Source organism: Rosa chinensis, chromosome 4 (genome assembly GCF_002994745.2).
Source record: "Rosa chinensis cultivar Old Blush chromosome 4, RchiOBHm-V2, whole genome shotgun sequence".
NCBI lineage: Eukaryota > Viridiplantae > Streptophyta > Magnoliopsida > Rosales > Rosaceae > Rosa > Rosa chinensis.
This window is the reverse complement of record NC_037091.1, coordinates 38,799,696-38,821,521: the sequence shown is the minus strand read 5'-3', so window position 1 is coordinate 38,821,521 and position 21,826 is coordinate 38,799,696. Positions and strand designations below refer to the sequence as shown.

The 21,826-nt window shown below is 40.2% G+C and overlaps 4 protein-coding genes across 4 annotated transcripts; 2 read left to right on the top strand and 2 right to left on the bottom strand.

The window, feature by feature from the left end:
* The first annotated feature begins 1,489 nt into the window (after positions 1 to 1,489).
* LOC112199257 lies at positions 1,490 to 3,805 on the top strand. Its single transcript, XM_040518746.1, has 2 exons — positions 1,490 to 2,567; positions 2,751 to 3,805. The coding sequence occupies exons 1-2, from the start codon at positions 1,490 to 1,492 to the stop codon at positions 3,803 to 3,805; spliced, it is 2,133 nt and encodes a 710-aa protein (XP_040374680.1).
* Positions 3,806 to 4,305: 500 nt separating this feature from the next.
* Positions 4,306 to 8,329, bottom strand: LOC121052846. The gene is made up of 8 exons (XM_040518745.1): positions 7,456 to 8,329; positions 7,079 to 7,306; positions 5,910 to 6,895; positions 5,742 to 5,832; positions 5,500 to 5,583; positions 5,350 to 5,397; positions 4,762 to 5,012; positions 4,306 to 4,598 (listed from the first exon to the last, which is right to left on the bottom strand). The coding sequence occupies exons 1-8, from the start codon at positions 8,005 to 8,007 to the stop codon at positions 4,412 to 4,414; spliced, it is 2,427 nt and encodes an 808-aa protein (XP_040374679.1). The 5' UTR covers positions 8,008 to 8,329; the 3' UTR covers positions 4,306 to 4,411.
* A 1,790-nt stretch (positions 8,330 to 10,119) lies between these two features.
* On the bottom strand, positions 10,120 to 14,083 carry LOC112196214. Its single transcript, XM_024336526.2, has 3 exons — positions 13,613 to 14,083; positions 13,098 to 13,435; positions 10,120 to 12,219 (listed from the first exon to the last, which is right to left on the bottom strand). Exons 1-3 carry the CDS (start codon positions 14,033 to 14,035, stop codon positions 10,788 to 10,790), a joined length of 2,193 nt encoding a protein of 730 aa, XP_024192294.1. The 5' UTR covers positions 14,036 to 14,083; the 3' UTR covers positions 10,120 to 10,787.
* Positions 14,084 to 16,288: 2,205 nt separating this feature from the next.
* On the top strand, positions 16,289 to 18,521 carry LOC112200209. The gene is made up of 2 exons (XM_024341230.2): positions 16,289 to 16,706; positions 18,206 to 18,521. Exons 1-2 carry the CDS (start codon positions 16,371 to 16,373, stop codon positions 18,323 to 18,325), a joined length of 456 nt encoding a protein of 151 aa, XP_024196998.1. The 5' UTR covers positions 16,289 to 16,370; the 3' UTR covers positions 18,326 to 18,521.
* The last annotated feature ends 3,305 nt before the right edge of the window (positions 18,522 to 21,826 follow it).

The following is a 21,826-nucleotide window of genomic DNA, read 5'->3' as shown; positions in this document are numbered from 1 at the left end:
AGATATCTTGTCGAGGGGCCCATCAAGGAAGATCTTGATATGGTAAATTCCTTCGAGGATAGATCAGAATTCATCAAGGAAGATCTCGACAAAGTACTCTTCAAAGAGTATCTCGGTAAGGTAAAATCCTTCGAGGATGATTTCAATGAGGTGACCAATTTCTTGACCGCCAAAGCTTTCTCTCCCGCTCCAGTCTAATGAAGCAGGTGAGGAGATTTTTTATTGAATTTTTCAAGAACTTAATGTCAAAACCTTTTACCAACGTATATTTTAGAGTTACGTGAAGACTACTACTACTCATAGAGGAAAGTAGAGACTTTCTATTTTCCTCTTTTGTGTCATTATTGGTAATACACATGAGTTGACAAAGTCAATTATTACTTGAATGAATAAAAAGATTCAAATGTTAATTTTAGAGGTATGAATAGTTTTTATTTTTTTTAGAAAAAAAAAAGGGTTTTTGTCCATTTACCCTAATTTTATAGTCAATGTTCCCACTTACCCCAGCAACTTTTTTTAATTCCCCTCTACCCTAAACACTCTAAGGATCTATTTCTTTTTACACAACATTTCTATTTTAATATATTTTTGTTCACCTTTTTACCCTTTTGTTAACGACCTAGTCTTTCAGCCCCAGTTTGAAATCCCGAGGTAACGAATAGAGAGAACTTCTGCTTAGAGAGAGAAGCTCTGGTTCTGGTGCGATAGAGAGAGAAGCTCTGGTTCTGGTGCGATAGAGAGAGAAGCTCGCAATGGAGAGAGAAAGAAGCAATGTCGCTTTGGATTTCAACCATGCTGCAGCTCGGTTTGAAACGATTTCAATTCCGTTTCTTCGATTTTTTTTTGTTTTTTTGTATCCTTGTTTGCTATTCATCTCGATTGAGTCTGAGGCTGATTTTTTGAATATGAGTTTTGTTTTCCTGTACTTTTTTTATTTCCGACTTATTGCGTTAATTTTGGTCTGTGTTTCGTGAATTTCATCTATAATTTGGTTCGATTTGCTATTTTTCATGCTTATAAGTTTGTTGTGCTAAGTTTTAATCTGTTTCGGTGTGGTAAGTTTGTTGTGATTCTGTTTTGAAACGGTTCAATGTATTCTGGTATTTGTTAATCGTCTATTGCCAGTCAATATTGGTTTACATAGCTGCTTTTCTTCTTTTTTTTTGGATGAATTGTTGTTCACGGTGTTGATAATGATGTGATTTGGTAGCTTCTGACATGATTTTGGTCTTTTGAACCGTATATTGCCCCCCAGTAGACCCATACTGGGGGTCAATAGAGGATTGAAAAAGCTGCTTTTCTTCTTTTTTGATACTCTTAGTTGTTACTGAAGTTCAGTAGTACGTGTTTAGTAACTTGTTTCGGTTTTGAAAAGACATTTTATCTGAGTCCCATCTATTGGGGGTCAGTATGTGTCTATTGGGGGGCAATAGTGGTTTGATTTATTATTTTTTTTATTTATTATTTTTGTTTTTTTATATACAGGACTATGGATGCTTCCTTAGCTGTTAAGTGCACTCATTCTGGACAAAGTTTCATGTTTTGTATTAATCAATATATGAGCTATGCTCATTTGTTTGAATACATTTGTGAACGGTTCAAGTTTTCTGCAACTGATGATATTGAGCTTCATTATTCGCTTCCTGGATGCGCTATTTTTTTTCTTCGCAATGATGATGATTTCAAGATGCTGTTTAGCGGTGCCAAGATTTACAAGTTGGATTGTGTTGATATTATGGTGTTGAAGAATAGTGTAATTTGCAGCAAAAAAGATTCTGTTTCATTTGAAGATAGCTGCTCTGGTATTGTGGATGAAGATGATTACCTCACTGAGGCATTTAGGACTGAAGTTCAAAAGTCTTACTTGTCAAATGAGTGGGCTAGTTACATTCAATGTGTAGGGCAGAAATTTCGTGGCGGTTCCCCCGAGTTTCGAGACAAGCTCAGAAAGTATGCTATTGAAGTTGGGTTCAGCTTTGTATTTATTAGAAATGACTGGGACAGAATTCATGCAGTTTGTTCGAATTGGGGAACCGAAGGATGTGAGTGGAATGTCCATGGTTATGTTTTGCCTGCAAATGGTTGCTTTATTATTGGTGAGTTGGACAATGTCCACTCTTGCAAAGGTGTTCTTCGAAAACAAAAACATGAGCTTTTGGGATCGAAAATTGTCAAGTCATGTATTGAAGAGGACATTAGCTATAACTTGTCATTGAAGCAAAGGGAAATTATCAGCAAGTTCAAGTCAGCTTATGGGTTTGATATATCATACAAGGTTGCTTGGAAAGCAAAGCAGAAGGCTAGGGAAATGATTTATGGTTCTGAGGCTGATTCGTTTAACATGTTAACATGGTATAGGGAAGCTGTATTTGAGACGAACCCGGGATCTTCTTTTGTTTTGGAAGTTGATTCATCGAGTAATCGGTTCCAGAGGCTTTTCCTAGCTTATGCGGGCTGTGTTCGTGGCTTTGAATTTTGTCTTCCCATCTTGTATGTCGATGGGACTTTTGGGAAGAGTGTCTACAAGGGGCAGATACTTTGTGCAACCGGAAAGAATGGAAATCATGGTATTTTTCTCATGTCTATGATTTTTTATTGGTATTTTTGTTGAAAATGTGTTGCGGCACGCTCCCTCTGGCGGTGCAGCGGCACGCTGCAATCGTGTATTGTCCCCCAATAGACGTCTATTGACCCCCAATAGACATCTATTGACCCCCAATATACTCACTTTTTTTTCCTGTTTTCTGTAGGTTTCTTTCCTCTTGCAATGTGTGTCTGTGATTCTGAGACTGATGCTAATTGGTCCTTTTTCTTCCAACACTTGAAGAACTTGCTGGAACCTCAAGGTAGAAAGATCACTTTTATTAGTGATCGCGGTGTTGGACTGTTGAGTGCTTTCGACAAGATATTTCCTGGTAATCCTCATCTTTTCTGTTACAAGCACTTGGTGCATAACCTTATGACTAAATACAACGGTAAAGGCTCTTCTGTTTTGAAAGATGATGTTAAAAAGAAGTTTTTTGAGTTGGCATATTCATGCACTGAAAAGGAATATCGTTTTCATTTGAGAGAGTTGAGAGAAGCTGGTGGTGCTGATATTATAGATCCGTTTCTTGCTGATCTGCCTGTTCAAAATTGGTGCCGTGCATTTTTCCCTGGATGCCGTTATGGAATTATGGCTAATAGTATAGCTGAATCTTTTAATGCTTGGTTTGCTGTTGAACGGGAGATGCCAGTGTACACTATGCTTGATCAGACTCAGATTAGGGTGATGCAGATGATGGGCGAGAGGAGAGACGAGGCACAGCTTTGGACCTCGCAACTTACTCCTGTTATGGAGGGTCGTTTGAAAGAAGGTATGGAGAAAGCTTGCCGTTTCAATGTGCATTACTCCCATACAAATGTTTATGAGGTTAGATCAAAGTATTCTTATGTTGTGGACCTTGGAACTCCTTCGTGCTCATGTAAAAAATGGGAGATTAACTGCTTCCCTTGCTGCCACGGTCTTGCTGCAATTCAAGCTGCCTCATTGGATGTTTATGCTTTTATGGATAAGTATTTTTATGTTGATTATTACAAGAAGTGTTATGATTTTCCAATTTATCCAATATCTAATGTTGATATGGCTTCTTCGGAATCTGCAAGTAATGACTACATACTTCCTCCAAATGCAAAAAGGCCTCCCGGGAGGCCTAGGCTCAAGAGGTTCAAGTCTAGAGGAGAGTGTGAAAAGAAGCTCATTCGTTGCGGCCGATGTGGCAAAATGGGACAGCATAACAAGAAGACCTGCACTGAACCTATTTGAATTTGAATGTAAAGCTGTCAATTGTTTTAGCATTCTGACCGGCTGTATTGGGGGGCAGTAATAGGCTATTGGGGGCAATAGATGATTTTATCCAGGGTCAGTTTAACATTTTTTGGTGTCAAAGATTATTGACATTGATTGGTACTTCAGTTTTGTTGCTGACTGATAAATTGATTCATTTTTTCCACTGTGATGTGACCCTACATTAAATGTCTATTTGGGTGCAATATAGCTTTTCGGCACACAATAGAACCTGAATGTTTGAGGGTTGTTGTTTTACAGTTGTGAAATTTTTAACACTTGCACATTCAAATGTAGTTTGATATTCTATTTGTGTTACTTCTAACCCTCTAACCAAGCTCTATTGGGGGCCAATAGACCTCTATTGCCCCCCAATACAACCTGGTTTCTAAGGAGTCAAGGCATCATGTTTGTAATAGGGGCCTGTAATTTGAATATCAACCTGTGTCCTATGCACAACCATAGTAAATGAAGATAAATTCTTTCAAGTTGACAGAAATTAAATTGAAAAGATGTCAAATCATCCGAAATTATTCCAAATCAAAGTAAGTTCAACAGAAAGTAACTACTTAAAATATTCATTTTCTATTTTTTTGGCTCTCCTACAGCATCTGCAGTTTCAGCAAGGTATTTTTCGACGCTCCAAGCACTTTCCTCCTTTGCAAACCTCTCAAGAATTGTTTTCCTCATGTCATTGCCTTTCTTCTTGCTGGGTTGCACTCCGTGAACTATGCTTTCCATGAAATGGATCATAAATGGCCCACAGTCATCCCTGTAAAGCAAGAATTTCAGGGACAGATCCATAAAGAGAGTTCCTATTGCCCCCCAATAGACACATATTGGGGGGCAATAGACAGACAATTTGCACAAATTTATCAATTAAACTGTCTTCTTTTATATCAAAAATAAAGAGTAAAGGATTTTGAGGCACTTACGAACAGGATTTCTGCTGAGGGCAGTTCAAGTCTTCTACAAGCTCATAGTCATTTTCCCCGATTTGATTATCCAAGATCCACCTTCTGACCTCTTTCTCTCTTGGTGTCATTTCTTCAACCTCAGTGACAAGTTCTCCTTTACTGTCCTCACCTTTGCACTTCTCTCTTGTGTTCTCTTGATCCTGGCTGTCACCTGGAAATATTGTCCCTGTCACCTTCACGTCGTGTATGAACCTCCTTATGTGCTTAACCTGTTTAAATGCAGATATATAAAGCATCAACAAACTTTCCAAATTCCACCATTTGAAAAATAAACATTTTTTTTGATATGGTTACTTACCACCCAGTTTGCGTTGTTGTAATATTGGTTATCTTTTGTCCATTCCTTCTTTTGTGGCAGCATAGAGTTCATGTGAACAAACTGCTTTTTCTCATTGTCGATGACAAGCAGTGTGTAGTGCTGGCTGTAGTAATGGTGTATTGGGATAATCACCTTGGGGTAGCTGAACTTACTCCACAGTTCTTCGATCAGGAATAACTCTATTTCAATATCGTGGCCTTTGAAGTCGTCTTTGAGAATGTTCTTGCCTTCTTTTTGAAATCCGCTAGTTTCTTTTCGTGTTGAACTGCGTAAAACTGCACAAAGAGTAAACACATATGAAAGCATTGAATTGTTTACTTAAATATGTTTTTCGGATGTGGTGCAGCGCGAGCTGCTAGTTTTGTTTCGTTGCTTACCGCTGCTTCGATGTTTAGTAATCCAATCTGAGTGTTCGTTTCTTTCATTTCCTTCTGCAATATTTCAGTGTAAGCCTTGACCACCTGCAATTGTTCAATTTGATTTTTAGTTAGTATTATATATGTGAAGAACATTACCTATTGCCCCCCAAAATAGCCATATTGGGGGCCAATAGACGTCTATTGGGGGGCAATATACGTCTATTTGGGTCACATAAAAACAAACAGGTTAAGCTTCTTACATTAACATCCAGATCTTTCTCTTCTACGATAATCTTCATGTCTCCCCTGGTTACCCCTAGTATTCCATTTTCACTGCTCCAGTAGACATATCTGCGTAAACAGAAAAATATGTAGTTAATATGGGTTTGTGAAGTATTCATGGTTTGAAAGTTATGCTATGCACTCACGTATTGTCATCCACCATCTCAAAGAATTGCTGGTAGTGTCTTGCTAGTTCAGGCTTTAATGTTTTCCATGTGTACTTCTCACAATTCACCTCTTTTATTTGTATTTGGTGCTGCACTTCTTTTCCTTTCTGAATTTTTGTTGGCGGCTTCGGTTGTGCTTTCTTTTTCTGCTTTGGCTGTTCCTGTGCAGCAGTCTTTCTTTTCTTTTCATAAGTCTTCAGGATCTCCGGTGTGTCATACTCAAAGTCATCGTCCTTGTCCTTCACAGCTGCCTTTCTCTTTTTTACTTTCACATTCCTCTCGATTGAATGCATGTCAACCGTTTTCTTCTCCCTGGGGACCGATGGTACTGCCATTTCTGTTCCTCCCTCAGGCATTTCAACCGTCTCAGCTGCTTCCAGTATTTTCGACACAAGTTGATCTATTTTTTCTGATTCCATCTCATTTAGTGTGACCAAATGTGTATCCTCAATCACTTCCCGTTCTGGACTCTTGTAAGATATTGGAGATGCATTAATTGGATCTGCTGCCCTTGGTTCTTCGTTGACTGGTGTTTGAGTGTCATATTCTGCAAAGTTCCCCGTAGATTCCCTCCTGTGATCTTTCTCGGTCGACACCTGCACCATCTGTTGTTGATTATTTTGTTGCTCACTGCTTTTCAGGTCAGGGTTCCTGCTGGTTCCTTTCGCCAAACATTTCTTCAGAGCTTTTATGTGGTTCTGGTGCGATCTGTTTTCCTGCATCACCTCAGTCATTTTTTTCTCCATACTCTCAATTTTCTCATCAGCAACAGTAACCTTTTTCCAAAGCTCCCTAATATGGTTTGCAAGCCCCTCATTTGCTTCCAATAGTTTCTTCATTTGCTTCTCCATTTCCTGTTTTTCACCATTGTCTTCAATCACTCTATCCATTTCTTTTAGCAGAACTTTCATGTTACCAGTAAGCCTTATGGTCTCCTCTTCCTCGTCTTGGCTCGCTTGGGGAACCTGTAACCAATGAAACAACACTTGAATCAAAAAAATAAGAAAAAACCACTAATGTCTATTGGGGGGCAATAGATGTATATTGGCCCGCAATAGACACCTTATGAACCCAGTAATGGGGGCCAATAGATGTCTATTGCCCCGCAATAGACCATTTGTTCAATTCCACTATAATTGCTAACTTACCCAGTTGTTGAAACTTGGTGTTTCTTGCTCCTCCTCCGTATCCGACAAGTTGATGTAGCAATGTTCTAACCAAGGCCCTTCTTTTATCAACTCCTCTGGCCAGTCTGGATTCTGATGGAGCTTCTGCAGGTTGAACAGCTCCTTTATCGACCACCTCACAAATCTCGGTTTCTCATCCTCCATTCCTGGAATCCAGTTTCTGATCTTGGTCTTCTCCAAGAACCAGTACTGTTACCAAAATTATATTTGTCAGTAAATGAATAACAGACAACCAATACGTGTCTATTGCCCCCAATAGACACGTATTAACCCCTGTATTGGGGGGCAGTAGACATGTATTGGGGGGCAATAGACCAGAAAATTAGTATTGTACTTACATATATGAGAATGATGCAGCCAGAAAGAGTCGTTGGATGATCTTTTCGGTACCTCTGAAGGCCATCCAGCAGAAAATCTAGTACCATCTTGGCCCAATTGAAACTGTTTATGTTATCTATGTCTTCACAAGCGTTGATGAGGTCCCATGTCAAGGTTGTCGATGTCCTGCTGAAGAAGAATGCATTGAAGAGGTACATGATAAGCAGTGCCGCAATTATCTTAGGATCAGCGTTCTTCTTCTTGCCGAGCTCCTTGCTGAGTTTGTTTTCCAGATCAGGTTTTATTACTGTTTCTTTCCTCATGTTGACGTCAAATATCGAAGATGCCTTCCGTTCCTCCTTGAGCACCTTCTTGCTCAGGTCCCATTCAATACCAGTTGTTGGCAGGTCAAACAATTCATTTATGTCCTGCAATGTTATTTCCATTTCTGTCTCCCCAAACACAAACTTGGCTTTTTTAACATCAAAGTACTTCAGTATAATCTCCAAGTCGGCCTCATGTTTGTGGAGCTGAGTTTCTGTAAGCTTCTTCTCATAGAATGGTCTGATCATCCCCCAAAATACAGTAGTACTCAAAATATCCCAAGCCCCTTTAGGTATTTTCTCTCTATATGTGTCAATCAATCTCCAGAAAGCACTTAGAGTGCATTTCTGTTGCTTCCACTGGATCTTTGCCTTTTCTGTTGTCTTTGTGTTCCTCCTTTCCCCTTTCTTTGTCTTTTCCTCTTTCGTGTTTGACTTTTCCCGTTTGATCTTCTTTTTCGTTGGCTGTTCGGCCTCGTCTTCATCATACTCTTGTTTCTTTTTGCTCCTTAGACTCCTTGTCTGCACATAAAACCTTTGTGTTGTTTCTCGGTCATCATCCTCCTCCTCCTCTTCCTCCTCCTCTTCTTCTTCTACTTCTTCGTCATTACTAGAAGTTTCTTCTTTTCTTCGTGATGACTTCCTAGACTTTATCACTTCCATCCTTTGCCGAAGTGTTTGTTCTTCTGATCTTTGTGTTTCGTCCATATTTTCTTCAAAGATGCAGTTGAATTGTGGTCGTTTGGTTCTTGGCATTCTACTAATAAAGGAAAGAAGAACAATTCATTATTGCACATCCACATTCAATTACTGAACCCCATTAAACATCTATTATCCCAAAACAATAGCCTCTATTGGGGACCAATAGACATGTATTGGTCCCCAATAGAGATATATAATCTCCAACAGAAGCTTCTATTGGAGAATAGAGGCATCTGTTTTGGCATAATAGACGTCTATTGCCCTAGTAGACATCTATTGTCCCGAAACAGAAGGTTCTTTCAGGGCAATATACATCTATTGGCCAACAACAGAAGCCTGTATTGGGGACCAAAACAGACGTCTATTGCCATAGTAGACATCTATTGTCCCGAAACAGAAGGTTCTTTCAGGGCAATATACATCTATTGGCCAACAACAGAAGCCTGTATTGGGGACCAATAGACGTCTATTGCCCTAGTAGACATCTATTGTCCCGAAACAGAAGGTTCTTTCGGGGCAATATACATCTATTGGCCAACAACAGAAGCCTGTATTGGGGACCAAAACAGACGTCTATTGCCCTAGTAGACATCTATTGTCCCGAAACAGAAGGTTCTTTCGGGGCAATATACATCTATTGGCCAACAACAGAAGCCTGTATTGGGGACCAATAGACGTCTATTGCCCTAGTAGACATCTATTGTCCCGAAACAGAAGGTTCTTTCGGGGCAATATACATCTATTGGCCAACAACAGAAGCCTGTATTGGGGACCAAAACAGACGTCTATTGCCCCAATAGACATCTATTGCCCCGAAACAGAAGCCTGTATTGGGGACCAATAGACATGTATTGGTCCCCAATAGAAGCTTCTGTTTTGGGACAATAGACATGTATTGCCCTGAAATAAGCTCACAATACATGTTCATTTTCATATTTTTCAATTTTTGTGTCCCCGGTTAACATAAAACATGAATTTGTAATAGATTTGAAACCGAAATCCTAGATTTTTCTAATTTTGAAACATGAAAATACTATTTTTCTCATTTGCCCACTCGATTAACCAAACCTAGGCTATGAACAAGTTCAATCTCACAGAAAGGTAAAGAATCTGAAACGGAACAGAGATTTCCACTCACTTTCTATAATACCGAAGCCGGAGAACGTTGAATCGACGCCGGAGAACGTTGAATCGCCGCCGGAGTTGGTCTAGATAGCAGAGTTGGTGGAGAAACTGCGAATCGAGAGTGAGAGAGAGATCGAGAGCGAGAGCGAGTGCGAGAGAGAGAGCGCGTTATTTTTTTTTTTTTTGAAACTGAAAAATGGTGGAAAACGAACCGCCATAAAGGAGTGAAGGTGGGTAAAATTGTCTTTTTCACTCACGTTTGGGTTAGTGGGAACAGTTTTTTCTTTCTGGGGCAACTGGGCCAAAATTTCCCAATTTTGGGGCTGATGGTCATGGACCCAAAAAAAAATTATGGTATAAAAACTTACCAAAAGAAAAATGAACAACAAAATTGTGTAACATTTGATCATGATGTAAATTGTGTAACATTTGATCATGATGTTTAAGAATCAAAAATCGTTTTACACTAACATTCATAATTGATATTTACGCATTTATATGATTTAGGTTAAACCAAAAGTAAACCGCAAAATTAAAAAACGAACTAAAATACTTGATAAACCTAAGCTACAACAAATCGGAGATTACCGAGATCACAAATGTGAAGCCGAACTTCAGCTATAATCTTTATAACGGGTGCACTGTATTTTGTGGTCAAGTATATCGAGTACACTTCATGTAGTCATGGAGCGAGTTTCAGGACACAATGGTAAATTCCTTCTGCGGCTCAAGCACCAAGACAACCAACTTCAGCTTGCAATCCTGGTCCTGTAGCTCCTGGTTGTTATGCTTCATCAGTAGTTTCTCCAGATTGTTGTACACTCTCACCGTCGCAACATTATAATCTGATAAAATGACATGAGCAATACTGAAAGCTTCACCCTGCTCAACTGCAAATTGCAACTGTCTCACTGACATTTCAAACCAGTCTTTGGTTGGATTTCTGGTTGCTTTAACTTCAATGAACTCTTTTCTGTCTTCATTCTCCCCTACCACTATATCATACGGTAGCCTTGTTTCACTATGCTCATTAACCCACTTCACAGCTGACTTGCCAGCTTTCTCAATGAAGTATTTAAAAGCAGCAAGCTCGCCTAGTCTCCCAGTTTCCTTTGCTTGTATTGCATCAGGTGTGCAAGTACTAAGACGATCTCTCTTGCCAAAGTTAGATGTGCCCCACTGAGGAGTATCTGTAACAGGAATCATATTATCCGACCGTTTAACAAATCCATCATAATTATCATCCCCCTTCTTTTGTAAGTCACTTCTAGGCTGTAAAATTGGTGCCCGTGTCCTAAAGCCATTTGCACAAGTATAATGATACCTTGGTGCAGTTCTCCAATCACAGGTGGCCAGCTTTCCGCTTTCCTTCCATCCAAATTTCTAACATTATTGGCTTCCCTGCCATTCTCTATTGGCCGTGCGACTTGTTCTACCTTTTCTGTCTTACACAATTTGGGGGGCACAGAGATTGCAGTTACAAGATTTTCAGATTTTCTCTTCTTTTTAACTGAGTCATTAGGCTCTTTGTGCTTTTGGCCGCCACTATCTGGGGAAAGCTGGTCCAACCCAAGCCGTTGTATCTCTTCTATTGCAGATGGGTAAGGACAGCTGCTCACACGGTCAGACCTTCCACCAGATTGTGATGAGAAGTTAACCACACTGCATGTGACCTGGTCACAATTATAATCTTCTTCATCATGTAAATCATCATCACTACATTCATCCTCCGAGTTTTCTGCAGAATCAAACCTAATGCGCTTGCCCCAAAACTGCTTATTTACAGAGAAAAATGAATCAACATGACGAGAAATGGTACTGAAACCTTTCTCTTGCTGCATTTTCAATGAGGGAAGTGGACCTTTGGATTGTGATGGAGAGACCAGCAAACCATCATCAGTGTTCACTCTGTCAGAACTTTCAGCAGATTGTGATAAGTTTACCTGGTTGAGTGGACCCTTGGATTGTGATGGAGAGACAACCAAACCATCATCACAGTCCACTCTGTCCGAACTTTTAGCAAATTGTGAAGATAAGTTAACCTGGTTGCTTCTGACATGGTCATAATTTTCATCATCACTACCTTCATCCTCTAAATCAAACCTAATGTGCTTGCCACAAAACTGCTTATGTACAGACAAAAATGAATCAACATGACAAGAAATGGTACTGAAACCTTTGTCTTGCTGCATTTTCAATGAGGGAAGAGAAGCTTTGGATTGTGATGGAGAGACCACCAAACCATCATCAGTGTTCAGTCTGTCAAAACTTTCAGCAGATTGTGATGATATGTTAACCTGGTTGGGTGGACCCTTGGATTGTGATGGAGAGACAACCAAACCATCATCACTGTCCACTCTGTCAGAACTTTTAGCAGATTGTGAAGGTAAGTTAACCTGGTTGCATTTGACATGGTCATTATTTTCGTCATCACTACATTCATCCTCTGAATCAAACCTAATGTGCTTGCCACAAAACTGTTTATGTATGGAGGTGGACAAATGTTCGTCTTGCTGCATTCTCATTGGTCGCTTCATAAATCTTGAATCTGGTTTTTGAATAATTAACCCTCCAGATTTCTTCAGAGCAGCAGATTCTAAATCCCTAGCAACCCGGATGGCTGAAATATGCATCCTATGATCATGAAAATTCTTCAATCAATGGTATTATGAACTTGCATATTGAAAAAAGAGAATCAGATGCCTTAAATACACAATATCATGACATTATCACCGCCCAATGAAATCTAAACTTGATCCAAAAAGTTACCTAATGGTAAACTGCCATTGATTGCAATTTGGTGTCATAACCACACATAGCCATATGTGAATTCACACCAAACCATAATAGTTTGCCTACTCATGATGGAAGATATAAATTACCGCTTACTCAGAATGCTAGAGTTACAATACAGACTCATATTTCTTTCTTCACTCGTGTTACAGTACTCAACTAAGTTTCCAACTGATGCCCAAGAAAAGAAAATTCAAGCTTCAAAGCAATAAAGTGATATCATAATAATGAACCTAATTGATCCTGAAAGAGTAAAATGAGCATATTAATTGACATGCAGCCAAAAGGTGCAGATAAAGTGGACCAAAAGTCCACAAAAGCAGACCAGAAGTACAAACAAAGTTGACCACAAAAGGACTCACCCAGAACATCTACATAAAACAAGCCACCACAGACAATTTTAGTACTGTAAGATTAGCAGTAATATTAGCAGTGAGAAATAATCAAACAAGACCCAGACCTCAACATGTGCATCAAGAGATATTGTCCAAAGGAGCTAGTAAATCATCACAAACATGCATACAAGCTAACAATAGTATAAGCATGAAAAACCTACCCTTGGAATTCAACTTCCTTAATATAGAGGGAATTTTAATAGCCAAGTGCAATGATATACTGCACAAATGCTATAAAAACTAGTACGTTTCATTCCAAGTCAAATTTAAACTAAACAACATGAATTTTATTGTAAATTAAAAAGAAAAAGGTGCATGACATACCCCAAGCTGTAAATTCGTATTCCAAGCTCTTCTCTGCTTGCAACTGCACACTTCTTTACAATGAAATCTAAAAATTCTTCAACCCTTATATATGTATGTTTACAAGCATCCATGAACTCAGAAAGTAAAGATATTATCTCCTCACTCGTTATCCTAAACACTTCAGTTGCATCACACTTCACTGAGAAATAATGCACGACAAGAGGATTTCGCAACAAAGGGCCCAATCCCAGCTCTTCAAACTGTTCAACACCCTCATTCTCGCAGATTGCTACTTCGAGATCATACAATGAAGCAATTCTTCGAACCCCAACAAAACAATGGATAAATGCATCTATCTAAATTCCAACAGAAATATAAGTAACTATTGGTGGGATTTAATGCAGAAAGACACAAAATTCAACATGTATCTGATTCTTCACTTAACAACAGGCATCTAGATTCCAACAGAATGTAAGCACTTACCAAAATGATTAAAGCGAAAACGAAAATGTCGAAAATAGATATGACATTACCTTGCCTTGAGTGAGCATGAGGCGGTGCAGAGATGGCACCTGCTGCATTTGAAACCCTAGAGAGCTCCAGCAATCAACCTCGAGTATCCGAATCGCAGACTGCGAGACCTTCCACGCCGAGACGCTTTCCCCTGCGGCAATAAGGTCGGAGCGAGCCTTCTTCACGGCGCCGTCGATTCTCTCCAGCAGCTGAGGATGAAATGCTGAATTGGAGAAGTGCTTGGGGGCGAAGCTAGGGTTTTGGACTAGGAAATTATTGGGAGGGAAAGGTGGATAGTAGTGGGGTGTGAAGGAGGCGAGGTTTGAAAGGTACATGTATAGATTGAGGGGGTTTTGGAGGGAGAAATTGGGATTTAGGGCAAGTGGCGGCGGCGGTGGCTGGCCCCATGGGCCGCCGGAGGAGAGAAAAGGAGGTGCGTTCATAGCGGGAAAGATCAAACAGAGTGACTACTGAGAGTTGCGCCAACTCCCTGAACTTGTTACAGTTTGCCTAGTCGGGTCGGGCTCGGTTTTTATGTTTTTTTTTTTGAAAGGGCGGTTTTTATGTTTTTAGTAGTGAGTAGTATCTGACATTCGGTTTTTACGGCCCCGTTCACATGATCACTTACTGACCAAATATTATTTGGTCAGTCACCGTTCGATTGAGATCAGACGGTTGACAGCTCTCATCTCAGATTTCATCACTTAGCTGTCAACTGTCCGATGTCAATCGGACGGTGACTGACCAAATAATATTTGGTCAGTAGGTGACTAGGTGATCATGACTGTCGGTTTTTATGTTTTCACTTTCTGGATCAATTTCGTGACCCGCCAACTGACATTCGATTACCTTTTGTAAACAGTATTTGACACAATAACTTAAATGGTGGAAATGAAAGGTAAAAAGTAATGAATAGTATTGATCCAGTAACCTCAACGGGTGAACTTGCTCTTAATTCCTTTCACTAACTTGGATCTCATGTTAATATTTGGTAGGAATGTAGGATCCTCCTATCATATGAAACGATTTAGGTATACTAGTTGTAATTTAATTATCTTCCACTATAACTTAACATCAATCTTGTTTAAGGAAATCTCTTTTCTGTGTTTGGCCCAAACTCTGACCTAGTGGTAATAGGGTTAAATTAGAAGGATCTAGATTCCTATTCAATGTATGATTACTTTCCTTGTATGATTAAGATTCTATGCATTGTAATCCTCTATATAAAGAGGCCCCTATTATCAATGAGAATACACAGCAAATTTCTCTCAATTTCTGATTCCCTAAAACACGTTATCAGCATGAGGCCCTAACCCTGAAACCTAATATTCGTAGCCTTCAAATCCCAGAAATCTCCGCCGCCCACCTTGAAGCTCTCACCTCCAGAAGCCCAGAACCGGCCAGCGAATACCCGAACCGGCCCCCGGAAATACCGAAAGCCTTTCTGCCTGGTTCGAAGCTTTCCTCCCTGCCTACTGCTGCCATACTTCACTTGAAGCTGCAGCCTGATCCCAGATTCCGGGAACCGGAAAACTCACCATTGGAACCTGCCTAGAACCACCTGAACCGACCACCAGAAGCCACGGCCTCCCTAAACCGCCACCTGCATCTCAGCCCCTACTCTAACTCGCTGATATAGGTCCAGCCCAGAAGCAATCAGCCCAGAAGAAACCCTAGGCCCAGAAGCACAGCAGGATCTCGGCCCAAAGTCAGAAGCCCAGCAGCCTGAAGCCCACTGACGTCATCCTTGCGTCATCAACCACGTCAGCAACCACGCAAGCACACAGTCAGCGTCCAGTCAGCTTGCCACGTAAGCAACTCGGTCAACTCCGGTCAATCGTCAGTCAACCTTTTTCTTGCCACTTCCGGCCAACCTTTCCGGTCAAGATTTCCGGCAACTTTTCAAGGTAAACTTTTCTAAAAGTTCCCGTTTTTGAAGTTTTTAATACTTTTCTCTTCTTTTTCTCGGGGACTTCCAACATCCCTTCTTTTACCCCTCTTTCTTCTTCATAGGGGAGACCAATAACCGAACTGTGGGGGTTCGTGCTTACTCCAAGCTTGGAGTTTGTAGAGCCCTCTAAACTTAGAGTTTGTTGAGAAGAAAAACGATCGACCACATATATCATTATTTCGATCTAATCCAAAACCCCTCTTGGAATCAGATTTTCTTGGAAGCGACTACGCTCAGAGAGAGAGAGAGAGAGAGAGAGTAAAATCTAAGAAAAATACCTTCAAGAGAGACCAGTTTTATGGTGATGAGGAAGAATGAAGAATGGTATAGGGGAGAGCATGAGTTGAGACGAGGGAGAAGGAACCGAGGAAGATAAACAGATTAGGCGTGGAGTCTTAGCAGTCTAAACAGATTTGGTTTTAATGGTTTGGTTATCTATCCGTTTAATCAATTTAATTAAGATCTGACGTTTGGAATGATTTCATCCCGTTTTGTCCCTTTATTTTCGTCCCGCAGGTGAGCGGGCCTGCTCAACAGATTTGGTATTAATGGTTTGGTTCTCTATCCGTTTGATCAATTTAATTAAGATCTGACGGCTGGAATGATTTCATCCCGTTTTGTCCCTTTATTTTCGTCCTGCAGGTGAGCGGGCCTGATATAAATAGCTCAAATTTTGAAAATCAGGTTCACAATAACCATCAAAGATTCTCGTTGGGCTTGATGGCTTCTTTCAAAATCTCCAACCCAACCCAAAATCCTCCAATCCATTTTCCCTCAAAACCTTCTCCTCTCTTAAACCCTCCCGGCCAACACCCACCACCCCAACAATGGCGACCCCTCGCTCACTCTACCGTACACTCCGCCCCTTCTCCACAACCACTAGACCCTCTCGCCATTTCTCCGATCCCAAAGAGGAGGCGAAGCTAGCAGCGCTGCGCAGGTACTACAATCTACTGGTGCTGCGCAGAGACTACGCGAAGCATGTGAAGGAGGTCCGCGTCAAGTCCATCATGGAGGTGGAGCTCATGAGGCTCGAGATGCTCCGCGTCGATGAGGCCCGTAAGGAAGCCCAGAATGAGCAGACCAGGAGGCTCAAGGCTGAGGCCGCCAGGGTTCGCGCCCAAAAGCGGGAGGCTGCCAAGCACGAGACGGAACAAGCACTAGTATGTCATTTGCTTCCTCTCTGTTTTCTCTACTTTTGATTTTTGTGGCTCTGGCTTTGCTTCAGATTTAAGCTTTCTATTTGGTTTTGATTCTCTGTTTTTGGGTAGTTTCCTAAGGACAATCTGGATTCTTGAACCCTTTTTGTTTCTAAGCTTCTTGTTCGCTTTATTGATTTTAGAGGTAATGTTGATGATTCACATTCACAACATCTGAATGCTGAGGACAATAAGGAAGTAGAACTCACAACAACCTGATATGTTGTGTTATTGTTCTATCCAATCCAACTGTTTCTATAGAATGCTTATTGAATTGCTCAATAATGAATAATGGTATACTCCGACCTTAAGCTCAACTCAATATCCACTATGAGAAACTACTTGAACGACCAATCTTTTATTGGTTTTTTCTGGCGAGGTTATTATACGCTGAGATACTGAGTAGCCTGCTTCTATTTCAGAACTTGTCATTGTCTCTGGAATGCTTTACCATGTAGATATAGGTAAACACATTACTGATGTGAATTCGAAATTTTAGTTGTTTCTCAATTTAGTGCTCACACTTTCAGTGCAAGTAGCTTGGGTTTTATATGGTGAGTGTAACTTCTCAAGTTACCGACAATAGTTACCCTAGACCTTTACGTATCTTATGAGCATTCAGAAAGAATGCTGTAGATCAGCTTTCATTTCAGGTTGTTCGTTGTTATGTTCTGTCTTTCCTATCTTGCTCATAGTTGCGTTATATGTTTTTGTAACCAATTGTTGTAATATTTTGGAAAATTGAGAATTTTATACTACTAAACCACTGCTCTTTAGATCAACTTCAATGTCCTTGTTAGCTATGATACCTATGATTTTGTGACATAGAAAATATTGTCTACAGTCTGCATAAGAATGAGGATTAAATCTCTAGTGAACTTTTACATATCAACTGCTATATTATCTATAAAATCTAAGGATGGCTAGATTCCTTTATAGTAAACCTGTGGTTCTAGCTTTTTTAACCGACTCTGTCCTGTTGTTGTCTGGTTTTCACATATATCTAAGAAATGAAATTGTATCAATTGTCGATGCGACTTCCTTTGACCTAGTATTTTCTGTGACATTTGGAATTTGTTATTTTGTTCATATCAAATGAATGTAGAGTTTTTGTTGAATTTCTTAGAATATAATATAAAATGAGCGAGTTGATTGCTCATTCTGAAATTTATGCGAGTGCGCTTCGGGTTGCTTGTCTCGAGGAAGGTGCAACTGGAACCCTGGTTTGGGAACCTCCATATTCCCTCATGATTATTCTATCTCAAGATGTTTGCCGTGCACCCAGTTGTATAGTAGTTGTGGTGTATAGTAGTCAGTGCAGCTTTTGTGCCCACTGTTTGCGCTCAGATGTATATGTCTTGGTGTCCTCTGTTGGTCTTTGTTTTATTTTGTTTTCCATATTTCTTCCATTGTCTTTTGTCACCTTCATTTCTAATGTTTTTTTATTTTGTAAAAATGCACAGTTAAAACAGAAAGCAGAAAAGCTTGAGAATTTGAAGAAGAAAGAAATGCTTAGGGAAGAAAAGAAAAGAGAGAAGAATGGACTGCTGCGGCAGAGTTCCTCTGGGATCAAGGAACCATAACTGGAAAAGAAGATCTAGAAGGCATTGTTGATACCACACCCGTTTGAGTCCATTTTATTTCCGATATGTCCAAATTATGCTATAGTGTCACCATATGAACAAAATAATCAGGACGTGTTTTCTACCTTGTCCAAATATTATTTATTCCTTTCATCCTCCCAATAACAGCCGAACCACAATCGTTTGCTTTGTTCAATTCATAGATGTGTTGAATGATGGTTCAAAGGAGGATTCTCATCGTGATCCCCACAGCAATGTCATTGAGAAAATTTAGTCTGCTTGCAAGCAAATATGGAAGCATAAATTAATAGACTAGTTTTTACTACCCAGAAACAGTTAGCATTTCTGTTTTGGGCCGAAACCGAAAACCGAACGGTCCGGTTTTGTGACCTGTTACTTTTATTGATGAACCTGCAAGAAAGAAGAAGTCAGTGTAGAGACTGGAAACGTAGTTGCAAAGAAACCAAACTCAAACTGGACTGAAAATGCTTGATTTATTCAATCAGTTCAGGCTTCATATATAGCCTCAAACGCTAACAACTTAAGCTAAAAACACGATCACGTTTTGGCTACATATAGCCAAGTGCAAAACAGAACAAATACGAATTCAAACTAAAACTGAATCCTAGAAACTAGGACATTATTCAACTGAATGACAAAACCTTAAGAACAAGTCAAAACCCTTCAATTCCCTCCCTTAAGCTAATGCAGTAAGCAATTTAGCTTATATCAGTGAGTTCACACATTCCTAACTTGCTCCTGAGCCTTTTAAAGGTGTCGAACTTCAATGGTTTTGTCATGATATCAGCTAACTGATCACTACTTCCACAATGAACAAGGGAAATTGCACCTTCTTTAGTGAGATCTCTGAGGAAATGGTACCTTACACGGATGTGTTTGCTTCGACCATGAAACACGGGGTTCTTGGAAAGTTTGATGGTGGAGCTGTTGTCATAGTTTATGCTAATGCAACCTTCCTCATGTTCGAGCTCCTTCAAGATTTTCTTTAACCATATCGCCTGACACGCACACATAGTTGCTGCAACAAACTCGGCTTCGGTTGTTGACAAGGTCACAATCGGCTGCTTTTTAGAACTCCATGAAATAGCTCCAGAACTTAACAAGAAAACATAACCACTTGTGCTTTTGCTATCCTCCATGTCCCCAGCGTAGTCACTGTCAGTGAAAGCCATGAACCTGTCATCTCCACCATTCTTGTAATAAATGTCATAGTTCACAGTCCCTTTCAAGTATCTAAGAGCTCTCTTTGCCACCTGCAAATGCAGCTCAGTAGGTTTTGCCATAAATATGCTCATAAGACTGGTAACAAACATTAAGTCCGGCCTAGTTGCCGTCAAGTACATCAAGCTGCCTACAAGCTGCTTGTAGTAGGTCTCATCGATCACAACTCCATCTTTGTCTCTTCCAATTTTGAACCCCGGTACCAGAGGACTGTTAACTTCATTGCTTTTTATCATTCTGAATCTTCTTAGAATCTCCTGCGCATATCTCCTCTGATAGATGAAAATACCTTCTTCCTTTTGTAAGACTTCAATACCAAGGAAATAACTCATACTTCCCAAGTCAGTCATATCAAATTCTCTCATCATAGAATTCTTAAACTCAAGCATCAAATCAGCATCATTACCAGTATAGATTAAATCATCAACGTACAGACTTACAGTGATGATTTTACCTTCACCTCCTTGCTTTGTGAACAAGGTTTGTTCACTCTCACATCTTTGGAATCCTTCCTTGACGAAATGGGACTCTATACGGCTGAACCAAGCTCGAAGAGCTTGTTTCAGACCGTACAAAGCTTTGTGCAGTTGATACACCATGTGCTTCTTCCCCTTCTTCTCATATCCTTTTGGCTGCTCAACAAACACGTTCTCATTCAAATCTCCATGCAAGAAAGCAGATTTGACATCTAGTTGAGAGATCCTCCAGCCCTTCTGAGCAGCTAACGCAATGATGGTCCTTACTGTGTCTAGTCTTGCTACAGGTGCAAAGACTTTTGAGTAGTCAATTCCCTCCTTTTGTGAGTAACCCTTTGCTACCAAGCGCGCTTTGTGCTTGATCACTGCTCCTTGCTCATCATGCTTGGTTTTATAGACCCATTTTACCCCAATTTTCTTGGCCCCTTCTGGTAAATCTGTGAGAGTCCAACTAGTAGGGATGGCAATGGGGCGGGTTGGGGATGAAGATCACAATACCATCCCCATCCCCGGGGTCATTCTCTACTCCGATCCCCGCCCTAGTCCCCAATAAAAATATATTGGGGATTCCCCATCCCCATCCCCACTAGGGACTAAGCCTCCAAACCAGCCCCAAATCCCCAATAAGAATTTAATAAATAAAATAATTTTTTCTCATATTGCCTTTTTTAAAATCAAAATCTACAACAAATAAATTTAAAACATGGTTAAATTCATAAATCATAATTCAGTGAGTTCGAAAGTCAAAACACCATTAAAGTAAAAGTGTAGCCATTAAAGTAAAGTAGTAAATATATATATATATATATAGATATATATTTATGATTTATATTATAAAAAATAAATTAAGTATATATAAATTAAATATATGTATATATTATTGAGGCGGGTTTGGGGATGGGGATCACAATACCATCCCCGCCCCATCCCCAATCTTAAATAGCAGGGATTGGGTATCCCCATCCCCATTCCCCATTTGTCCCCGAATTCTCCCCCCATTAGGGGCGGGTATCCAATGAAGCCCCGCCAGGGATTTTTGCCATCTTTCAATTGAGTTGATTTCAGAATCCATAGCTTGTCGCCACTTTTCTTCTTGCACTGCATCTTCAAAGAAAGTAGGGTCTTCACCTGTGACATCTTGCACCATATAAGATTCATCCTCACTCAACCCTTCACCACTCTCATAATCCTCCATCCATGCAGGCCTTCTTCTCACCCTCCCTTCATCTATGCCGCTTGCTGCAGGCCCATCTATTTCTCTACTAACCTTGTTAGGGTTACATCTCCCTTCATCCTCATTTTCTTCTCCTGTTTCTTCACCCTCACTCACTTCATCCTCATCACTCCATTTTAAATCTACTGAAATTTGCTGCTCATATGTGTCACCCCACTCCCACATCTTTTCTTCTTCGAAAACAACATCCTTGCTTACTACTATTCTTTTTGCACTAGGATCAAACAACTTATACCCTTTAGACTCCTCACTCACCCCCAATAGAATACAGGTAAAGCTTTTGTTATCTAACTTACCTCTTCTTGCATCTGGAATGTGCACATGGGCAATGCTTCCCCAAACTCGGAAGTGATCCACAGAAGGTTTGATTCCACTCCATGCCTCTTGGGGTGTGACATCTTTTACTGCCAAGGTAGGACACCTATTCAGTACATAGAAGGTCCACATTACAGCTTCAGGCCAAAAAGTTTTTGGGACTTTCTTGGCGGATAACATTGATCGAACCATGTTCATGATAGTTCGATTTTTCCTCTCAGCCACACCATTTTG